General features: G+C 46.7%; 1 protein-coding gene and 1 long non-coding RNA gene across 2 annotated transcripts in view; one reads left to right on the top strand and one right to left on the bottom strand.

Moving 5' to 3' along the window:
* Positions 1-8,018, bottom strand: part of LOC116432954 (uncharacterized) — a 54,512-nt gene extending 46,494 nt beyond the window's left edge. The window contains exons 1-2 of the mRNA XM_031990487.2: positions 7,359-8,018; positions 6,635-7,213 (exon numbers count right to left, since the gene is read on the bottom strand). Coding sequence (XP_031846347.2) covers positions 6,635-7,163 — 529 coding nt within the window. The 5' untranslated portion in view covers positions 7,164-7,213; positions 7,359-8,018. The remainder of the gene's footprint in view (positions 1-6,634; positions 7,214-7,358) is intronic.
* Positions 1-19,857, top strand: part of LOC143174522 (uncharacterized) — a 137,662-nt gene that overhangs the window by 56,047 nt on the left and 61,758 nt on the right. The window lies entirely within an intron of this gene.

Raw genomic sequence — 19,857 nt, 5'->3', positions numbered from 1 at the left:
CGGCCAAAATAATGTGGCTTCGTTCTTTTGTGCTCCGCGCTTAGAAGACTTTAAGTTGCGTCGAAAATTGATTGTTGAGGGTCTAATTTGATTGGTTGTGGGTACTGTGGAGTTTTTTTTGTTGGATTTTGAAGTTTGTATAAATATTCGTGGTTTCGTTGTTGTGTTGTAATAGAACGAGGATTCTAAATTATATTGGAAATTGATTGTAAAGGATCTAATTCGATTAATTACAGATACCATAGATTCTTATTTATTGAATAAATATTGACATTTTAAATATTGACGGTATTTTTGTTCAGTTTGGAAGCGAACGTACTGTAGATTCATGTAATTGTTGGCTCGGGTAGACGTTCAACGTAGGACTTCTTTTATCGATGGAATGGAGGCCTCTCTTTGCAGCGGCAAACTTTTTTTTAACTTCTAGACTGTGTGGGTGGCTGAGTCGCCGAAAAGCCAGAGTCCTGGGGACTCGTTCGGTCATAAAATCGAAGGATAGTTCAATTCTCCGACGTAAATCCTCGTGAGCCCTCTTATCGTGCCGTTGTAACGCTGCGCGAAGTCGAAACGAAAAGTTTCTGTTACCCCGGAATCAGTGAAATTTAATGGTTCCTCGTAGTTCTCCGCGGAAACTTCATAAACTCGCCATAACTCGAATATTAACCTTATTACCACTCTCTTATTATCAATATCTCAAAATTCGCCAAACATTCATTGCGAAAACAACGAATCTAATCCAAGTGAAATGAATTTCAACATTCCACTAATCACTTTACCCCAAAACATAATCTACCCCTTATTACCACTCTCTTATTACCAATATCTCAAAATTTGTCAAAACATTCATTGCAAAAACATCAAATCTCACACGAACATTCCACTAATCACATTACAACCAAAACATAATAATCTACCTCGTTAACAACGTAACAAACATTCCCACTATAAAATCATTTCTCCATTCATCTCTATCAATACATTCACTTCTTAACCTTGCAGCCAAATGTTAATCAAGGTTTAACCCTTTGCAATTATCACTGTGCAATTACTTTAGAACACACTCTGACGTGCACAACCATCGATGACAGAATTCTGCCTATAGTCTCATATCGTTCAAAAAGAATACACACGAAACTAAATTCCCGTACAATAGCAAAAACCTCAAGGTAATTTCAACACAAACAATTCACTAAGATGAACAATACAGAAACTCTACGTCCCATCCAAACTCAGAACCACTGCAACATTCCCAATTCTCTTTTATCGAGCAGCGACGCGAGGAGCACGAGATATAAAACAGAATCGCGTGTTTCCTCTTTGTCTCAGCCGTTGGCAAGCATCTGGAGGAATCGGCATTACGCATTCCGCATTATCCCCCGAGGCGGAACACGCGGTTTACAGCTGCACGAGGCCGCCTCGGCGAGAGAGCGGGTGGCGTTCAAATAATAAACACGGTATAACAAATTGATAATCCGGAACCCCATAATCGTACGCATATTTCGGCCCCGGAATCTGTGGCCCGACACTAAAAGAACTTTCCACGCTCGTTGTTGCGCCAAATGGGCCGCTATAAAAGTGTGGGGTGACTCGCATCGCTCGCCCCTCTTTCCCGATCCCTCGCCGTCCCTCCGCGACGCTCGACCGGATAAAAGTGTCTAGGAAATAGTTCGTATTTTTACATTTTCCAAACGCGCCGGCATTTCCGTTTCCGGGAATATTCCCTCCGTCTTTCCCAGGGGGTTGCACGGGGTTAACCCTTTGCACTATAGGTGACTATCAGCCACCGTTTTAATTGGATATAACAAAATCACAAAGTGTTATATATATAGTATTAACCCTTAGAACTCTAGGTTGTTTTGTAATCTATCAGCAACTGCTTTGCTTTTGATGTGTGGAGAATCTAATAATTTTAGGGTAGTTTCTTTAAGATTCATTAAAATACTTATTATTATAACTGGTGCAATATTGGAGCCTACAGAGTTCAATGGGTTAAGTTTCGAGTGCAAAGGGTTAACTGTTACTGTAATATTCAGTTGAATTCGATGAATCTGAGTGTTCGTTTGTTTCGAACGACTTGTTAATTAGTTTATCTTCCGATCGAGGTCGGAATTTTTAGAGAAACTCTCGTGCGCCGGATTCGATTTAGAGGATATCGGGTTTAATGGATAACGCGCACTGCGCGCGTTAATCTGATTGTTTGTGGATCGCGAGTGCTATTAATTATAGAGGATCATGTTTTTTTAATGACTCGTGTACGGGAAGTAATGAATGTATGGTCAACTGAACGGAAGTCGTAATTGCTTGACGATGTTGGTAATTAGTAAAATGGAACGGTGTTCATTTACGTTGATTTTAATTTCGGCTGATTGATGGTTCGTTTGTTGTGCCGCGGCGACTGTTTTCGGGAGCAATGTTTAAGTGCTATTCGATACCCGCGATTTTCAGTGTATCGTTCGCTGTGACAGTACGTGGAACTTCGTTTATCTGAAACTATCGAAGACAGCTTCCTTTAGAGCAATACTGTCTCGACACTTGTCTGATCAGTGACGACCACTATCACTCCATTCTCTCTTACGAAACCCGGAAACTCTCTTACGGAATCCAAAATCTAAATGAACGAATATCACCTTCCCCAGGAACAATAGAATAAACTGTACAATAAATGCCCGTAAACCTAGTGTTAAAATATTTAACATTCAACTTCATAGGTTTGCTGTATCAAATCAACTATTGACTAAGAGTCACCTCTCGAGTGCAAAGGGTTAATTTCCAAGAGGTTAAATTGATCCCTTTCTATCAGTTTCTTTTAAATCTCACTTTCATCGTTTTCTAACGATTTCCCCATCTCGCTATAGGGTGTCCTATATCGTACAACCGAACGAAACAATGAACAACGTTAGCAAACTGATCGCAGTCGACGTAAGTCGGAAGAAGTGTCGCCGGACGGAAGACAAGCTCCTCGTAGGAGGGTCGTGGCGCGTTCGGAGGGTGATAGCTCCGAGGATAATGATAATCCGAGCCTCTAGCCTAGTCCTGTCCCGGGGGATGCAGGGATTAATTGACACATCGGCGTTTCGGAGGCGAGTCTTCTGTGCTGGCGCCTCCGGTTCGCTATCCGGGGCGACGTGACTGATGAGACGCCTCGAACAAGCCGTCGTGAAAAACACTCATGGATTCGTTCGCTGTTTTTTCTCTGTCGCCCCGGACCTCTCCCCCCCTCCCGCCCCGTTTCTCTTGCGGTATCCAGCAAGAATTACCAAGCAAACCGTCACTTCCCTCGGCAGCCCTCGGTTCCCGCAAATAACTAATCGGACGTGGTTCCACGCCCCCTCGAACGGAAGGCTGAAACACGCCGCGGCGAGAGGACACGTCGATGTTACAGATTGGAATTTAATGCGAGCCACCGTGACGCACGATCAGACGTTACTGAGAGGAGGGTCGTCTTCGCGGAGACAAAGATGACGTCTTCGAGGAATATTTGGGGTTGGAACGCTGCTAATTGAAATATTACGATGGAGAGTTTTGGGGAGGGAGTTGTTACCGGAGGTGATGCGTGCTGTTTCTCTGCTGTAAGGGATGGGGCGTCCGTTAAATTTTAGCACGTTTGCGCTGGTGGCAGTGTAGTTTATTTATGAATACAGTGTTTATACTGTGATGTGAGAATAGATGGACAGGAACATTGTGAGCAAGATTCAGCGAAGGTTAATTCAAAGTAGAATTTTTGGCATTGCAAAGATACGTAATAGGATAACAGTTTATAGATCTAACTTGTAATTGCTTGTTGAAAAGTTCTATCAATATCTACTCTAATTATTGAACCTTGATGTCCTCGCACTCAGTATTGAGACACGATAATACTTTACACGTCAATCTAATATTTCTATTTGCTAGGGATTGAAAAATCCTATCAATACACTGTGTAACCATCGAATTACCATGTCGAGCCAACAACACACAGAAACCTCAAGAAAAAGACTCCCTTGAAAAAGAACACCCTCCAGCCGGGGAATCTTGAAAATGTTCACTTTCGGCCGTCAGCGTTGGTCATCGCGAAAGGGTTGAGAGGCCGCGATAAGGGACACCGCGCCGAGGGTCGAAGGCAAAACGCGGACAGGGGTGGTCCGAGGGCATCGGTGCCAGCAGGCCGCGTGAATTATAGCCGTCCCCGACGCGGTCTCTCCCCATTGGCCCTCTCGGCTCAATTTACAGATGATTCCGCGTGTTACCGCCTGGCCAACGGCTGGTTAACCTTCGTGCCAAACGCTTAATCTTCCGACGCGGCCCGCGACACCGTCGTTTCGGGATCCCGCGACTTTCCAGATAACAGACCGTCCCGGGCTGGAACGAGAGCCTGGATAAATGGAGCGAGGCGCAGGACATCGGAGGACCGCGACCGTCGGCCCCAGTGGCCCATAAACTTCGGCCACCCTTCTGTGATCCTATTGCAGGGCTAGGCAGCCTGTACACGCGACCTTCTGTCGGCGGAGCGTGCCGCGGCGTTCTCCGCAGATTTATCGGCCCTCGATGGGCCGACAATAGCCAACAAGTTGCTGGAAAACGATCGCGTTCGGTCCTCTTCGGCCTTGATTGACGAGATTGCGTGGAGTCGAAGGGGTTGCCGGTGCTTGGCTGATTTAAGAACTTTTGGGTATCGGTTAGAGACGAAGGATAACGATCTGGTGTTTTGTACTTGATCGAGGAATTGATTTCGTAGCGATTTTCTGGGGAAAATGGAGATTACACTTGTGAACGGTGTGTTTGGAGAATTTAAAGGAAGACGGAGAGGTCCGAAGCATCAATGGAGGTTAGTTAATAAGGACTCGGTGAGTCATCAATCACGATTTCCTTTGTCACATGTTATATTGACCATTGAAAATCGCAGGAACGATCGAGCAATCTAACCAGCGGTTTCCGATGATCCCCGACGATCGCTTTTTGCAGTAAGCCCGACGAACGATCCTCTCGAGCGAATAAATCAAAATAAACCGTGCGTCACGCGTTCAGTCATTAACGTTATTTGATTAGCTACCGGGTTACGTACAATTTGGCGGCGTTCCGCGTCAGTATCAATTAGGCCGTACATTCGATGATCGTTACGCGCTTTCATTCATCGTTCTCTTAATTCGGTAGCCTCCGCGAGCATTTCGCAACACAAAGCATCAAGGAAATACATTAACTCCTCGGATCTTCAACGGTGTGTCCATTCATCATTCATTGATTCGTCTTCCTTATTGAAAGAACAACGACCGATCACCTATCCTTCAACTAACACATTCTCTATCGAACAATATAAATGCAACAATGATACACCGAAAACGACAAACTTCGAACCAACCAAAGACACATCGATCTTCAACCCCCAACGAAATCATTCGAGCGTCCAGATCGACACATGGTCGCGACAAATGGCGGCCAGCCCCGTGTCCGGGCCGAATGGCCTAATCGGCATCGAGGACGGAACCTCAAACCAGAACGAATCGGGGCGAAGGTTCTCGGGTCACGGGCGAAGACACCGAGTTCCCCGGAAGACAATAATTCATCCTCATTGAAAGGGTTGCGGCAGGGCCCGCATGTGTCGGCCATCGGTCTATCGATTGTCCGCGTTGTCTACTTTACGACCGAGCCGCCGCGGATACACACCGTAATTCGGTCGTTCCACGGGTCAAAGGGAAGTTGTTTGCCTGTTCCGCGGGAAACCGTGCGGTTTTCGTGTGTGATGAACCCCAGATGCTCCTTGGTCTTCCTGCGAGGGAAAGGAGTGGCGGCGGCCTGTCATTAGCCCGACGGACAATGGGCGCCCCGCGGCGAGCCACAATGTGTCCCCTGGTCAGACGATGCGCCACCGACGTTACAGGGCCGGCTAATCCAATAAACAGACACGTCGAATCCTCGCCGAGCCGTTAATTGACTCTACCGTCGACTCTTAAGTCGTCCATAAAACTGTTTCGGTCGAGCGGAACACGCGTCGTAAAACCTTGAAACCTCTAACCAATCAGTTGCAGCGATGTCTGTATCGTCAGAAGCCTCGACGTGTATGGGGATTTTTAGTGTCGCTTTACCCCCGCGGTGACGAGGGACGTCGAGCCTCCGCGGTCGACATGTGGAGGACGTCTTAATTGATAATGACAAGCACCCTTGTGGCTTCCATGCTTTTTTCTGATTAATACGATGATTTATGATTCGAAGACTGATATGTTAATTGCGGGTGTGTTGCAGGTGGGGATAGATTTGAGGATTGTTTCTGTTTCAATGAAACTGACGAGGAGTTTGACTCCTGTTATCGTGATCGAATGGGATTTTAAAACGACTCGTTTCGAAGTCTCATTCTCGAGCCTCTCATTCTAAAAGATACTAAATATTACAACTAAATCAAGTGTCTCACACTTTCATCTATCCTCCAAGCTTACCAACATCTATTCTCATTTTCCGCTCCTATCAAAACTATAAATCTGACTACTTCAAACTTTCCTCTCAACAGCTAACGTACCGCTGCCAGCTAAAATCGAACCCCTCACTTTCAAATGTATTCCCCAATATTTCTTCTGCTTCAACGATCTAAAACCACGGACATAACCTAGAAACCTAGCGTCCGGAATCATCCCTGCTGAACGAAGAGGCCGATCTTCACTCTTACCTTGTTGGTTACTCTTCCGCGTGGTCTTCTTCTCCTTCATCCATGGGTACTCGGGGACGTTGACGGAAGGATCGGTGACTCCGTGCGGGTCCATGATCGTATGGTAGCCCGGATGATGGGAGCCGGGGCTGATGGATCCTCCGGTGCCCGGCGAGTGTTGTAGGCTGCCGTCGCCGGCCAGCTGCGGCAACGCGGTCATGAACTCGGCCATGGACGGCTGGCTGTTGATGAATCCGGTCTCCGCGGTGCCGCATGTCGGGTCCATGGCTGGATGATGGGTCCCGTGCGGGGGCAGCCCGGCCGGGGCACCTGCCCCCGCGGCCACTGTGGCCAGCCAGAAGCCGCCCCCTCCGTCGTTCGCCAGGACGGGTGTCGTCGGCCTCGTCTTCAGGCTCGCGAGCTCCTTGCCTGCGTGGACCAACGCCTCGAGGTGGCCACCAGGCTGCTGCACGTTCCCGGAGCTGTCCAGCTGCGCCGATTCTTCGGGGTCCTCTTCCTGGTGCTGGATGTGCTGTTGTTTGCCGCGCATGGAACGGAGCACACACTCGTCGCCAGCGGTTTCTTCGTGGATGGTCGGATCTATGATAACGGGGTTGACGGAAGGATTTTAGAAACGAAGATCGCGCGGGGGACGTCGAGGACTGTGAAGGTCTGACGTAGACTGGTTTATCTCGTGGGGTGGTTCATGTCATTGGATTTCTGTTGGGAGTAACTGTTCTGTTACCTCACTGACTGGTGGCTTGCATCACTGGATCCTTGATATAATACTCTGTGTACCATGAAGAATTCTGGTAAGTCATCTATTGCTGAGGGTGTTTCCTCTTATGGGGTAGTTTAGAGGACAGACGTCAGTCGCACTCTGCCAGCATTCTCCCTCCTCGGGAGCTCTCTGTACGATCGCACTAGAGCCTCAGAGAATGTAACAACCTCCAAGCAGCTCCACCATGGAGATCCCGACGCACACAACAATCTTACCGTAGCCAACACTGAAACATGCCTGCACCTATCCCGTCCACTCCAGTGTACGTCCACACCACGGCGGCCGCGTCTCACTCGGCACCGATCCTCATCCGATCCTGCCGCGCCGGTGCGTGAAATCTGTGGAATCCGGCAGCGGCTGGGTACCGAGAGCTGTCTCACCACATTCACCGCGCGTCACCTCTACAGTACTTCGCCTCGCACAGAAACCACTTATATCCTTCCCGAAACGCGGAAACCGGGTAGTATACCGTGCACGATCACAAACGAGGAAGAGCGCACTGTCACACGATCGGCGGATCGATGAAATCGCGCGAGATCGCCCGGACCGAGTGGTAGAGCGCGGCTACCAGGAACGTTCCCGATCGGCCGGAACCCAGGCTGGCGAGGCAGGCTGGCGATTCCGGCGAACCCACTCCGACGATCGGCAGAAAGGAGGAGGAGACGGTGGAAGGAGTCGCCGAGGACGGCTGGTGGGGGTAGTTGTCCGAGAAGGGCAACGCTAGAGGAAGATGCCTACGGTGAGCGGTGGAGGGAGAAGAAGGTAGTTACAATGAAGCCCGGAGAAAGAGCCGTGTACGTGCAGCGAAAGACGAGGAGATCGACGCGTCGAAGGCCAGAGAGAGACAGCAACGCCCCTTTCGGCGAGCGGAAGGAGGACAACGGCGATCGGTGCACAGGAAGCCGAAGCGAGACCACGCTAAAAAAGGAGCAAGACGGAAGTATACGGGTACGGAGAAAGACGGAGGAGACGCCAGTGCAAAGGAGGGCAACGGACGAAGCTAGATGGTGGAACCCGGCGAACAGGGTCGCCCAAGATGGAAGGGGTGGGCCGGCTGGAGGCACGGAGGACGGGTCGAAAAGAGAAGGAGACGCACTCGGTGTACCACTCGGCGTCGGCGGTGTTCCGAGAGTTCCTCGAGTCGCGCCGCTCTTTTTCGCTTCTCCGGTGTTCCCCGCGGCGTGTCTCTGTTGTTACTGCTGTCTCTCTCCTCGGGTGAGGTAGGGGGCCCCACCGCAGCGGGGCTCGCGCGTCGCCGTCACCGGTCGTGCAGGTTCAGAGGCGCGGGCGGCCGTCACGTGACCGCCTCTAGCCGAGAGCGGCGAGCCAATCGGGCGGCGGTATCGCCGTGTCGGAGGCACGGCCCTCCGACGGCGTAGGCGGGCTGGATCGCGCCGAGACTCGCGGAGGGCACGGAACCAGCAGGGCACGGACGCGGCGCGGCGCGACGTATAGCCGCGTAGGAACGGGAACGCTTTACCGCCGGTTCCTCGCCGCGGCAGCGCGGCCAGCCGACTCTACCGGCCGGGGACGAGCACGAGGCCGACTTGGGCGGTCATGGATCCCGGCGCAACTGTGGGCGGGACGCGCTGGCGCGCCGCTACCGAGGCCGGGCCACGTGGTGGGGAACGTTTCTCACGTGCTCGGCCACGCGGCGCGTTATATACAACGACAGGACGCCACTGGCGGAACACGCACCGGGGGAACGGCCGAGTAAGAGGTAAAATTCTATTCCGGAGAGATCTCTCCGTCTCGTTCCTTTGCACCGCTTCCCGTCGCGCTCTCCGCGCTCGCCCTGCGCGATTCTCTTCTTTCTTTTGGATAGGTGTGTTTACTGCTGCGGGTGGATGAGTGTGGTCGCGCGGTTCAAGAACTCCGTGATCGGGACGATGGGTTCGGGATCGCCTATTGGTTTTATTGACCTGTTTTACGGGAGAGTTCCGGCGTTGGGATTGGGTGATTGTTTAAAACCTGTGGTGGGCTTGTTTGGGGATCTCGGGGGTTGGTTCTTGTGGTGGTTTGATGAATGTAGTTTATGGTTGTTGGGTAGGTGCTTTGGAGGTTGAAGTTGAAGTTTGTGTGGGTTTGTTCTGAATGTAGAAATTTGAGGATTGGGTGATTGAATCCTGTGGTGGGCTTGTTGGGGATCTTATGGGTTGGTTCTTGTGTTGGTTTGATGAATGTAGTTTATGGTTGTTTGGTAGGTGCCTTGGAGGTTGAAGTTGAAGTTTGTGAGGGTTTGTTCTGGATGTAGAAATTTGTGTCTGTTGTGGGTTTATGTTCGTAGCTTCATTGGAGGGTGGGTTGTGAAGAATGATGAGTACGTAGGTGTATTTACGTAGAACGTGGTTGAAGTATTGTTTGGAGCGGCAGAGGTCGTGGGAGTGGTTGGAAATTTGCCGAGAGAATGACGGAACGATGCAGTAAGTTCGATAGGCAATTCAGTGCGGCGGGATGTGCATCGAATGCATCGATGTGACGTCGTCGCAACGGTTTCGGCCGCTGGGGGCGCCGGCTGGTGCTACGACGACTTGCCATGGGGCAGTTTTGATGACAGATTACCCTGATCCGCTTTGTGGAGAAGCTCTCATTTAGACAGCCGGTTTGATTGAAAAGTTCGCCGGCCGTTTAACGAAACCGAGCAAAAAATAGGTTCGCACTGCGCTACCCTCCTTCTGCGATACGCCCCGAAAATGGAAATGAACCTTTCTCCTTTTCCTCGTTCCTCGCCGTGTGATTGAAAGGTTCCGAGTTGTCACTGAACAAGAAAGGTTCAATTCTTTGTGCAGAACTGACGACGGAGAAATATGAAACTTTTTGCTACATAGAACCTTGCATCTATTCGTTGCAATATTATTCTATTACGTTACCGTCTCAAATCATCGTTCATCCTTCAAACAAAACTTCACAAATTAAAGCATGAAACCAATTAACAAATTTCCCTTCGCCCCATACTCCACACGTCTCAAAACTACCCTACTCAACATCTAATCAACAATCATAATCCATAATAAAAGACAAACGATCGGAAGATCAATATCATTTCAATCTTCCACCTAACAACTGATCAAACATTTTCAAACGTCTATACTGACCCATCGGAAAAAGTGTTCCAAGTAACCTGAACCGATGATCCATCCGACGAGATTGAATCGCGAGGCGCAGGGCTCGAGCGAAAATTTCGGTGTGTAGGTTGGAAGGGCGGCGACCGGCTCGCAAACGCGAACGGCGGCGCGGATGGCTCGGAGCGGAAAGCAGAGGCAAGAGAGCGAGAGATCGGTCGAAGGGAGGAGAGGCCGCCGCCACATCTGCCGCCAGATTTAACTATACATTACAGACACACGATATGTCAAAGTCCTATACTTCATATCGACTCCGCCATTTATTAAAAGTTTCATCGCGCGCGCACGCCGCCGGCTCCCCCTTCTTCCCGGCGCACCGTGAAAGAATATAGGAAGGATGCTCGAAATATACGAACGAAAACTTCCAAGGAAGAATATATCGGTGGCGGTCGGTCGCCGAGGAAGGCGGCGGAGGTGTCGCGTCCGGATCGACGCGTTTCCCGCGTCTCCGGGGACGTCGAGCTTTCTCCTCTTCCGATCCAGATTTCAACCACCACTCGAACTTTCCGTCAAATTTCTCGCCAGTTTGTCTGTGTCCTTAATGTTCGTTATTTATGATTGAATAGTGGGCGACTGGGTGGCGTTGCGGGGATCCTCGAGGAATTTCGATTGCGTATTTTGTTTGTTTCGGTTCGTTGGAAATATAGAATGTTTGGATAGTTGTGTGGGTTTCAATGTTACTATTGTGCGAATGGAATGTTTGAAATTTATTTTTGAGATATGAAACTATAGCATCCCTCGGGTGTTCGGAACTGATGTTTTTCAGTTCTGTTTCTCGCTTGTAACTCGAAGTCAAAGTCGAAAAATGTGAAATGTTTCCAGTGAAAAACTTTCGAGTGCAAAAACCCGTTCCATTAATTCTCAAACATTCAAAAATTCTCTAATCCCAGAAATTCCCCAAAATTCAATAACCACAAAAATAAACACATCACTAAAAAGTGTATAATACACCCCTAACAATTCCCGGAACATTCACAAGACGTCCATTGCCATTCTCCGAGTAACGCTCGACGTTCGCACTCAAAAATTTCAGGTCGGCGTGCTCGAAATCAGCGAGGACTCGACGCGGCGTCTTATCTTATCTCGGTTAAGCTTAATACTAGAAAAATGGGATTCCGCCGGCGCGTACCGTTTTCCCGCGACGAAACTGGAATTTCTGTCTGTCAGTTCTCTCCTTTTCCTCTCCGGCTGCCACCGATTGCGAAATGAAGTTTTATATTAAGCTTCCAGTTTCCTCCCGCTCCTCGCCGCTCCTCCTCGCCGCCAGCTATCACCCCCGGTTTTTTGTCGACGCCTTCCTCCGAGCCCTCCTGCGCTCGCGCTCGCTCGCTCGCTCGCTCGCACACCCACCCCCTTATATATTTACGTACCGATAGATCGTTATGTCGGCGTTTGCATATATATTGACATCGCCACCCCTCGTCCGCGAAGATGCCTAATATATAGGCTATCGAGTGGCACGAAGAAACTCGTGTACACCGACCGAACACCTCTTCAATACGCTCGTGCTGTGTTTTCTGTCGTTGGATTTTATTCTGGGTTTATGTGCACTGTTTTCTTGTTGTTCTTACCATGCGATTGTATTTTCTGCGATGTGCAGTTGCAGTGAAACACGCTTTATGAGATTGAATGAGATTGTATCGATAACGTGTCGAATTCTAAGGATAAATTTATCGTTTGTAATTTCTTAACTTGCACTCGGAAATTTCTCACTAATATTTAACATTCCTTGACAAGGCGAAGACGATATTTTTCTAAATTAACTCGAGGGAAACACAAGTAGATTAAGGAACAAATATTTCACGTATTGAGGCGTTATATAAAGTTCAACATTAAATATATTTTATAGTTTTACTGCGTCAAATCAAGTGGTGAGAGAGTCACCTCCCGAGTGCAAAGGGTTAATATCTGAAACATTCCACATCGAAGTAAAAACTGACGCAATCTTCAATTTTCCATGTCTCGGAAGTCGATCATCCGAGTTTCATTATACTGCCTCAAATAATCTTCACCCCGTCCTCCTTATCAAAATTCTCAATGTCTATAAAATCACAAAAAAGTTGAATCAGCAACCTTCCAATTCACCAACGAAGCAATTTCCATAGAACCTTTAAAAACGAGGTTTCAACTGTTCACTTCTACGGTGATCCACCGAAACCGGAAACGAGAGTCATCGAGTTTGACCGAGCCCGCTGGTCTCTCGAGCACAAAAAAAAGGGTGGAGAAACAACAAAGAAAAAAACTCTGTGCCAGGTCCAGGGCAACATCCGCCATTAAAAATAAACCATCTTTCGTCGCCATTTTAGCATGGCACCGGTCGCAGTGTGCGGGGCTCCGATCTGTCAATCACCGGATCACCGAAACGAGTCCTCGCGGCGCTCGCTTTCCACAAGGGAGGCTTTCGCCCTTCGTTCGCCTCGAAACACGACACCCCGCGCCGACCCTTCCACGAACTTTTTCTTCCTCGACGTCTGAGGTAGAGGCGAACTCGTTAAAGACGCCAAATAAAATCGCCCTTCCCCTTGCACCGCCCCCCGCTCGCAGGAAACGCTCGTGTCGCTTTCTTCCTTCGAGCGGTGAAGGGGAAATCTTCCCTCTTCGTCGGGTCGCGATGGCTCTTCGGTGCGTTTTAATTGCTTCTCGAAGGGCTGCTTTGAATTTGTCGTGATTCGGATTCTGGAAGATGGCTCCTTGAGGTTAGAGGAATATACTGTGAATTATTTCACCGATTTTATTGGGAATTAGGCTTTTTGTTTCCTAGTAGATGCAGAGTCTGTTGTTATTCTAGCTATTAAGGGTTGAAGTTTCCGTGGTTGTTTGAGAACGGTTGTCGGTTGTTGAAGTATTCAAAATACTTCAAAATCTCTGGGCATTGATTTCACCCTTTCGGAGCCAATTATTAACCCTCGATTGACCAGTACGACGCTCCAGTTAATAATGGTATCTCTAGATGCCGTTTCTCTACTGTTCCAATTGAAAATCGGATGTCGCTCGTCTACCGTTGTACGCCGCGCGCCGAAAATGCTCCGAAAATGCTTAAACGCCGTCCGCCGCGTTCCTCTGTTTTACCGGGGTTATATCAAATCAATTAAAAACGTGGCGACGAAGTCGCTACAGAATTTATCACTGATACATTATCAGCTTCCCTACACAGCACATCCTCTAAACTACAATTTTCAAGGAATACATCCCCTTATTTCTCTTTAACGAACCCGACCGTTAAAAAATCTGGTACTGGCACGTCGCTCGGGTTTTCCGCAATACGTTCCGGCTCAAAGATCCCAGATCAACGGAGAACAAGGTAGGAGAACGGCGGTTCGGGGAGCGTGACGGGAGGACGGAGACGCAGACAGAAAGACGGAGAAGCGGCCGTTGAACGGGAGTGGCAGTTCTTGCGATTAGCGAGCGACTAGGGGAAGCTCTCCGCTCCCGGAGTCTGAGGTTTTAATTAAGCATTCACTGCGGATGATATCGCATGCCTCTTTATACTTCATAGCAGCCAGATGTTGCTACGAGGTCCTTCCTCGCCTTAGGTCCTCCGAACCGCACCAGCGCGACGGAAGGAACGTCGCTATTTCGTTTTAATTATGCATGTTTAATTTGCTTATATCCTGGCCCCCGCGCTGATACGCGCGCCGCGCGCGGGCAGACAGTCCTCCGGCCGGGGCAATCGTTTCCTCGCTGTGTTTGGTAATCCGGTTCTCCGTTCTGGGAGTAGCGAGCGTCCTGTCGAAGCCTGGATTAATTACTTTGGAATTTAATAGGGAAATTAAAAATTGCGGAGCTGAGCTGTCGAGGTTGTGGAATATTCGGCGGAGTGGTTTTATCTTGTGGTCTGTTTGTTAAATAATTTGTAGTTGTATTACTATTGCTTTTCGATCAATTTAACCCTTTGCGCTCGGGTGTTTTTCATTAGAAATATTAGTCTTCCGATGAGAGAGGATATTTTGTGAAACTAACTCGACGAGAAATCATACTTACATTGTACGAAGTTTAATGTTAACCCTTTGAACTCTGTAGGCTCCAATATTGCACCAGTTATAGAGAAACTACCCTAAAATTATTAGATTTTCCACACATCCAAATTTTCTACAGAGAAGGAAAATATAGTTCGAAGAAATGTTATATTTCTCATTTTCGCTAATATTATAAAAATTAATTGCAGTTGCGGATAGATTATTGTTTGAATATTTCTCAAATTGATGCATTGTACGAAGTTTAATATTAAGTATCAAATTTTATAGTTTTACTGTATGAAGTCTATTGGTGAGAGGCACCTCTCGAGTACAGAAAATTTATATATCAGAGATTTTGGGGACTCAGTGAGAGAATGATGTTACTATTGTTTAACTTTCAAAAATTTCTATATTTCACGAGCGCATGAAGATCTGCAATCTAGTAATTGGTATGTGATACTGCCGCTGATCGAATGATAGGTCGTGAAGACGGAAGTTACAAAAGCAAGGTAGTGGGGGTACGTGCCTCGTTGCCTGTTTTAATTAGTCTCTTGTGAGCAGAGGATATAATTACCTAAATAGATAGACTGAACACGGTCAGAGCTGCGTGGAACATTAATCACTTGCAAAAAGGGATGTCAAAATCAAAGATTCCTTCGACTCCATCATCATTCATTGCGTTTAATCGTTCCTGCAACTTCAAAGTGCAACCCTTTATCAAAGTATTCGTTTAACGAAGTCTCCTGAAAGATCCTTCCGAAAGATACAAGCAAACTTCATAGTCACTTCAGTGATATAGCAATTCACACGTTCGAATAACAGTGATTTTATTCAATCACTTTTCACTTTTTATTTGATTTTCATTTTTATTTTTATTTAACCAGTTAATTGTTGCAATTTTTATAAGATACACGGAGTTCAAAGGGTTAAATCGCACTAGTAACAATAGAAAGTACGCAGCGCGCGGAGCACACAAGTTTCCCAGTGTCAAACGTGGAAACAGACCAGGCCAGAGGTTGTTCCATGCTGCACCGAGTACAAACTCTCTTCGGGATCCTTTTCGGGGGTGACTGTTACAAAAGAGAGGGATCTCCCTGCGAGAACGCTCCTCTGGAACAAATCTACCCCGAGGACCGGAGGTATACAGGCAGGTCTAGGGGCCGACACTTGGCGCAAATTGCCCCAGTAAGTGTAGTGCATTAATCTTTGGTTTGGTTTGCTCTCGGCCACCGCGTGTGTTGCGGTGGCCGCGTTTCTCGTAAACCCTCGACACGCCGCACATCCCGAAACCTTTTTGGGTATTCCGCTATCCCCGGACCTGTGCCTCGCTTAGCCCGGCCGAGTTCGTTTCACCGGCAACGCGGGATCTGATGAGACATCTCTGGCTTCCTCTTACAGCTCTGCGGTATTTTTACAGTAATTTTCTTGGGAAAATTGTACGGACGTTACGTAGGGGGTTGGAATAAGGGTTTCAAGTTTTTTGGGCTGACTGCACTGGAATAGAGGAATTATTGAGATAGTATTGATGTCAACAGTTGTTACTAAGTTAGGAATGTTGTCTACTAGTATGATTTATAATGTGAATTATATTTTTGAGATTGGATATTTTATATTAATGTTCACAATTTTGCTGTGTCGTCCATTGGCGACTGAGATGCTTCTAGAATGCCAGGGGTTGATAGTGATGTTAGTAGTGATGAATTGAAATTTGAAGCTATGGTCACTCGAAAGTTGGTAGTATTAACATTATTATTAATAGACATATTATACCTAACCTTCTAATACCAAATTTAATAATTCCAACCCTTAAATAACTACAGCTCCAAACTTAAACCTCCAACTTCAACACTAAAAAATTCTCAGCTCAAAAATTCCTTAGCAAGTGCTGTCATAGGAATCACTGTTCCTTCCTACCCTTCGAGCCACCCATACCTAACCATCTAATACCAAAATTAATAATTCCAACCCCTAAGTAACAACTGCTTCAACCTTAAACCCCCAACTTCAATACCAAAAAATTCTCAGTCCAAAAATTCCCAAACAAGTGGTGTCACAGAATCACTGTGCCTTCCCACCCCCTCGATCCACCATTTTCCAAGTTCCACACTGTTCTCCACTTGCCACCGAATCCCTCGCAACCCTTTTGTCCTGAGCCGGTCACCTTAACCGTGACGTTCGCGGGCTGGACCAAAGACCGTCGGTGGTCTTGCGTAATGCGAATACCATGTCGCATTCCGGGAACTCGGGGTCCCGTGGAAACCCTTCTTTATTCGATTAAATAAATTGGTAGCGATTACGTCGACGAGCCTCCGGCTAATGGAACCCGATAGCCGGTGATGTGCCGGGGGTAATTAATGGTGCCGATGCGCGCCAGTTTCCTGTTTAGTCTCAAGGATTGTGTCTCGTCTTTTCCTTTTCTTCCTCGGATTTTTTCTCCCTCGCCCTCCTCCGAGTACGATCGCCGCGGTCTTCCTCGTCTTGTAATTAGAACGAGGAGATAATATGGAGTTTCTACGAAAATTTTGGATGCCTTAGTTCGAGGAAACGCGCAGAAGTTATGAATACGTTGCGTAGGATTATTTTTAGAGGATATTCGAGTACTAATCTGGCTACCTGTCAATTTTCAACTTGTGTATGTCGTAAAGAGGTAGAATAAGGAAAGGTTCACTTAGGATAGTGAAAGGTTCGTTAATGGAGGACTGTCGTAAAATGAATCACCTCTTGAGTGGAAAGGGTTGATACAACTCGTCGATCAACAGAATTATACAAACTTATGCACCAATTGATTTGGTGCAACGAAATTATTAAATCTTATATAATATTAAATTTTTTATGATTCATCAATATGTAAAATATTGAACGGAAATACTTTTCTTACTAATTTATGTATGTCTCATTACTTAGTTTCAAAGAGTGTCATCTATGTCTCATTAGAAAGTGAATATATCTATTGAAAAACTTTCGACTGCAAAGTTAAAAGTAATTAAGAGTTCAACTTTTTAACGTTTATAGAAGAATCTTTAGACTTTTGTTCTATGATAGGGGATGTTTTAAAGTTAGATCTGCTTGGAAGATGTTCAAGGTATCTGGATCGAATATTCTAGTTCTTCAATAATTGAAAATCTCAACAGTTAATCGAGGACGAAATCAACGGTGAAACCTATAGAATTCATGGTATCGCGGTGCAAGACGTGGCCACGATCTCCATCAATTGCGACGTCGCGAGTGAATTCGAAACTCTGCCGCCCGGAGTATCGCGAAGTGCGGTCAGGGCTTGATATTAGTCGAAATCACTGCCCGGTCTATTCCACGCCGGTGTGCCCAGATTGCAATATAATGACGTCGTAAGTCGACGAATAATTGCGGAAATTTGTATATTCAGACCGGGCGAGTCGTCGCGGCCTCGATCACACGTTCCTCGTGCCCGATGAATCTTTTATGCTGCAACTGGCACGCTATGCATCGATACAGGAACAACGTTCACAGATTCTTACCTGCTAAATCTAAAATGTCCACTGTCATTGTTGACTCCGTGAGACATTTCGATATTACTTTATTAGAACTACCGTGACAGTCAAAATGACTGATCTCAGTTTTCTTGTTTCGCAATTATTGATACTTTAAAAGCATTGAATATTGCAAATAATTTTGAAAATAGTATTACTGGAATATTATAATGAATACCAAAAGAAACTACAAGTGATCAAGAAACTACTGATAGAAGGAACTACCATCACCACAATTTTTATAGGAATTACATATCAATCAATATTTTCCAAATTCAAACAGAATTTGATCTTCAGCTGAGATCACGTAAATCTAGAAGTGCACACGTTGAAATATTAAATTCTGTAACTTTAACCAGAGAGCCTATCATATATGTTCAATATAAAATAATTTAATTATTTTCCAAGATGCGAATTTTTCATCGAACGAATCAATGTTTCAAAGAGAATATTTTTATCCTGGAATGTTTGTCTTCTCGTGTCTTCTCGTGTGACAAGCAACAGCTTTGTACTTAGTTGAGCAGGCGGAAGATAATAGCCCCTTCGATTGATGATTTGACGTTGTAAACCATGGATAAATGGACCCGTGATCCGAGCTGGCTGCGAAGTCGGGGATGAAGCGCACCAGCGGCGACGCTACACGCGTCTACCGCAGGGGGTGCGATATATCGACGTTGCCCTAGATGCCGAGTCACGGACGTGCAAGTCACCAGCCTCCATGAAGGGATGATGAGACGACTAAAGTTGGAACACTGTCCGGATGGCGGATAACTTGATACACCTAGGCGCGTGAATGCGGCTGACGATCGCGTGTATCTGCCGATCGATCGGGAACGCATTGCTTTATTGCATCCGTGTTCCCTCTAGAGCTGAGTAGATACTTGCTAGACTGACAACGTGGAACGTCTGCCACGTGTCCTTTCAGTTGCTAATCAAGTTTTCAGGAAACTTTGCAATATTTCTATTTTTATATTAATTAGAAATATATTCAACTTTTTGTATTTGAACGTTCTTTAGTAGGAGCATCCGTTTTTCAATCAGATATAGATATCTTTTGAAATTAATGAGTGAATCAGGAAGACAATCAAATTTTTACAAAGTAGAATCGTAATATTTCTATTTCTTCTATAGTAGTAATATTTCTATTTTTTCTATACTAGTACTATTTCTATTTCTTCTACACTAGTAATATTTCTATTTCTTCTATACTAATTCCTTACAAATATATTCCACTGTTTGTTCGAAGGATTTTCACTAGAAAAATTTTCTAATTAGATATAGACATTCGATCAATCTACCAACATAAATCAAGAAACACTATCGTACCTACATCAACATTTCACGTATCGATACATCATAAAAATCTACATCAAACTGATGACTGAGTTCCACGTCTACGAAAGAATTCAAACTCTGTCCACCTTAAAATTTCAATGTACAATCTTCTGAAATCCGAAACATTACGCGAACGGTGTATCCAAGGAGAAACAATCCAGACAGAAAGGTGTACAGAAGTTTCGCCGGCCCGCTCGATCGTTCCCAGCGCAAATTACCTCTTTAACGATAGGTAACCTATTCCTCTCGGAGGATCGAGCTCAGGAGGAAAGATGGAACGGTCCCAGGGGCTGAGGGACGCCTCGAGGAGAAGGTGTACGGGTCGGACGGGCGTCAGGACGCCCTTATACGTCCGTCTCTTCCCCAAGACGTCCGACGAGGCGGACCAAGTGACAAATAGATGTACGCGGCGACCGCACGATTTACTCCTCGCGAAGGGATAAAAGCTTCCTGACAAAATCCTGCTGTGACAGCGGATCTTGGCATTCTGACCGTGTTGCTTCTCCCGCGACTAATCGTCCCAGGCGAAAAAAAAGAGACTGCG

Source organism: Nomia melanderi, chromosome 5 (genome assembly GCF_051020985.1).
Source record: "Nomia melanderi isolate GNS246 chromosome 5, iyNomMela1, whole genome shotgun sequence".
NCBI classification, from domain to species: domain Eukaryota; kingdom Metazoa; phylum Arthropoda; class Insecta; order Hymenoptera; family Halictidae; genus Nomia; species Nomia melanderi.
Note: the sequence above shows the minus strand (reverse complement) of the source record. Positions and strands in the feature narration are given on the sequence as shown.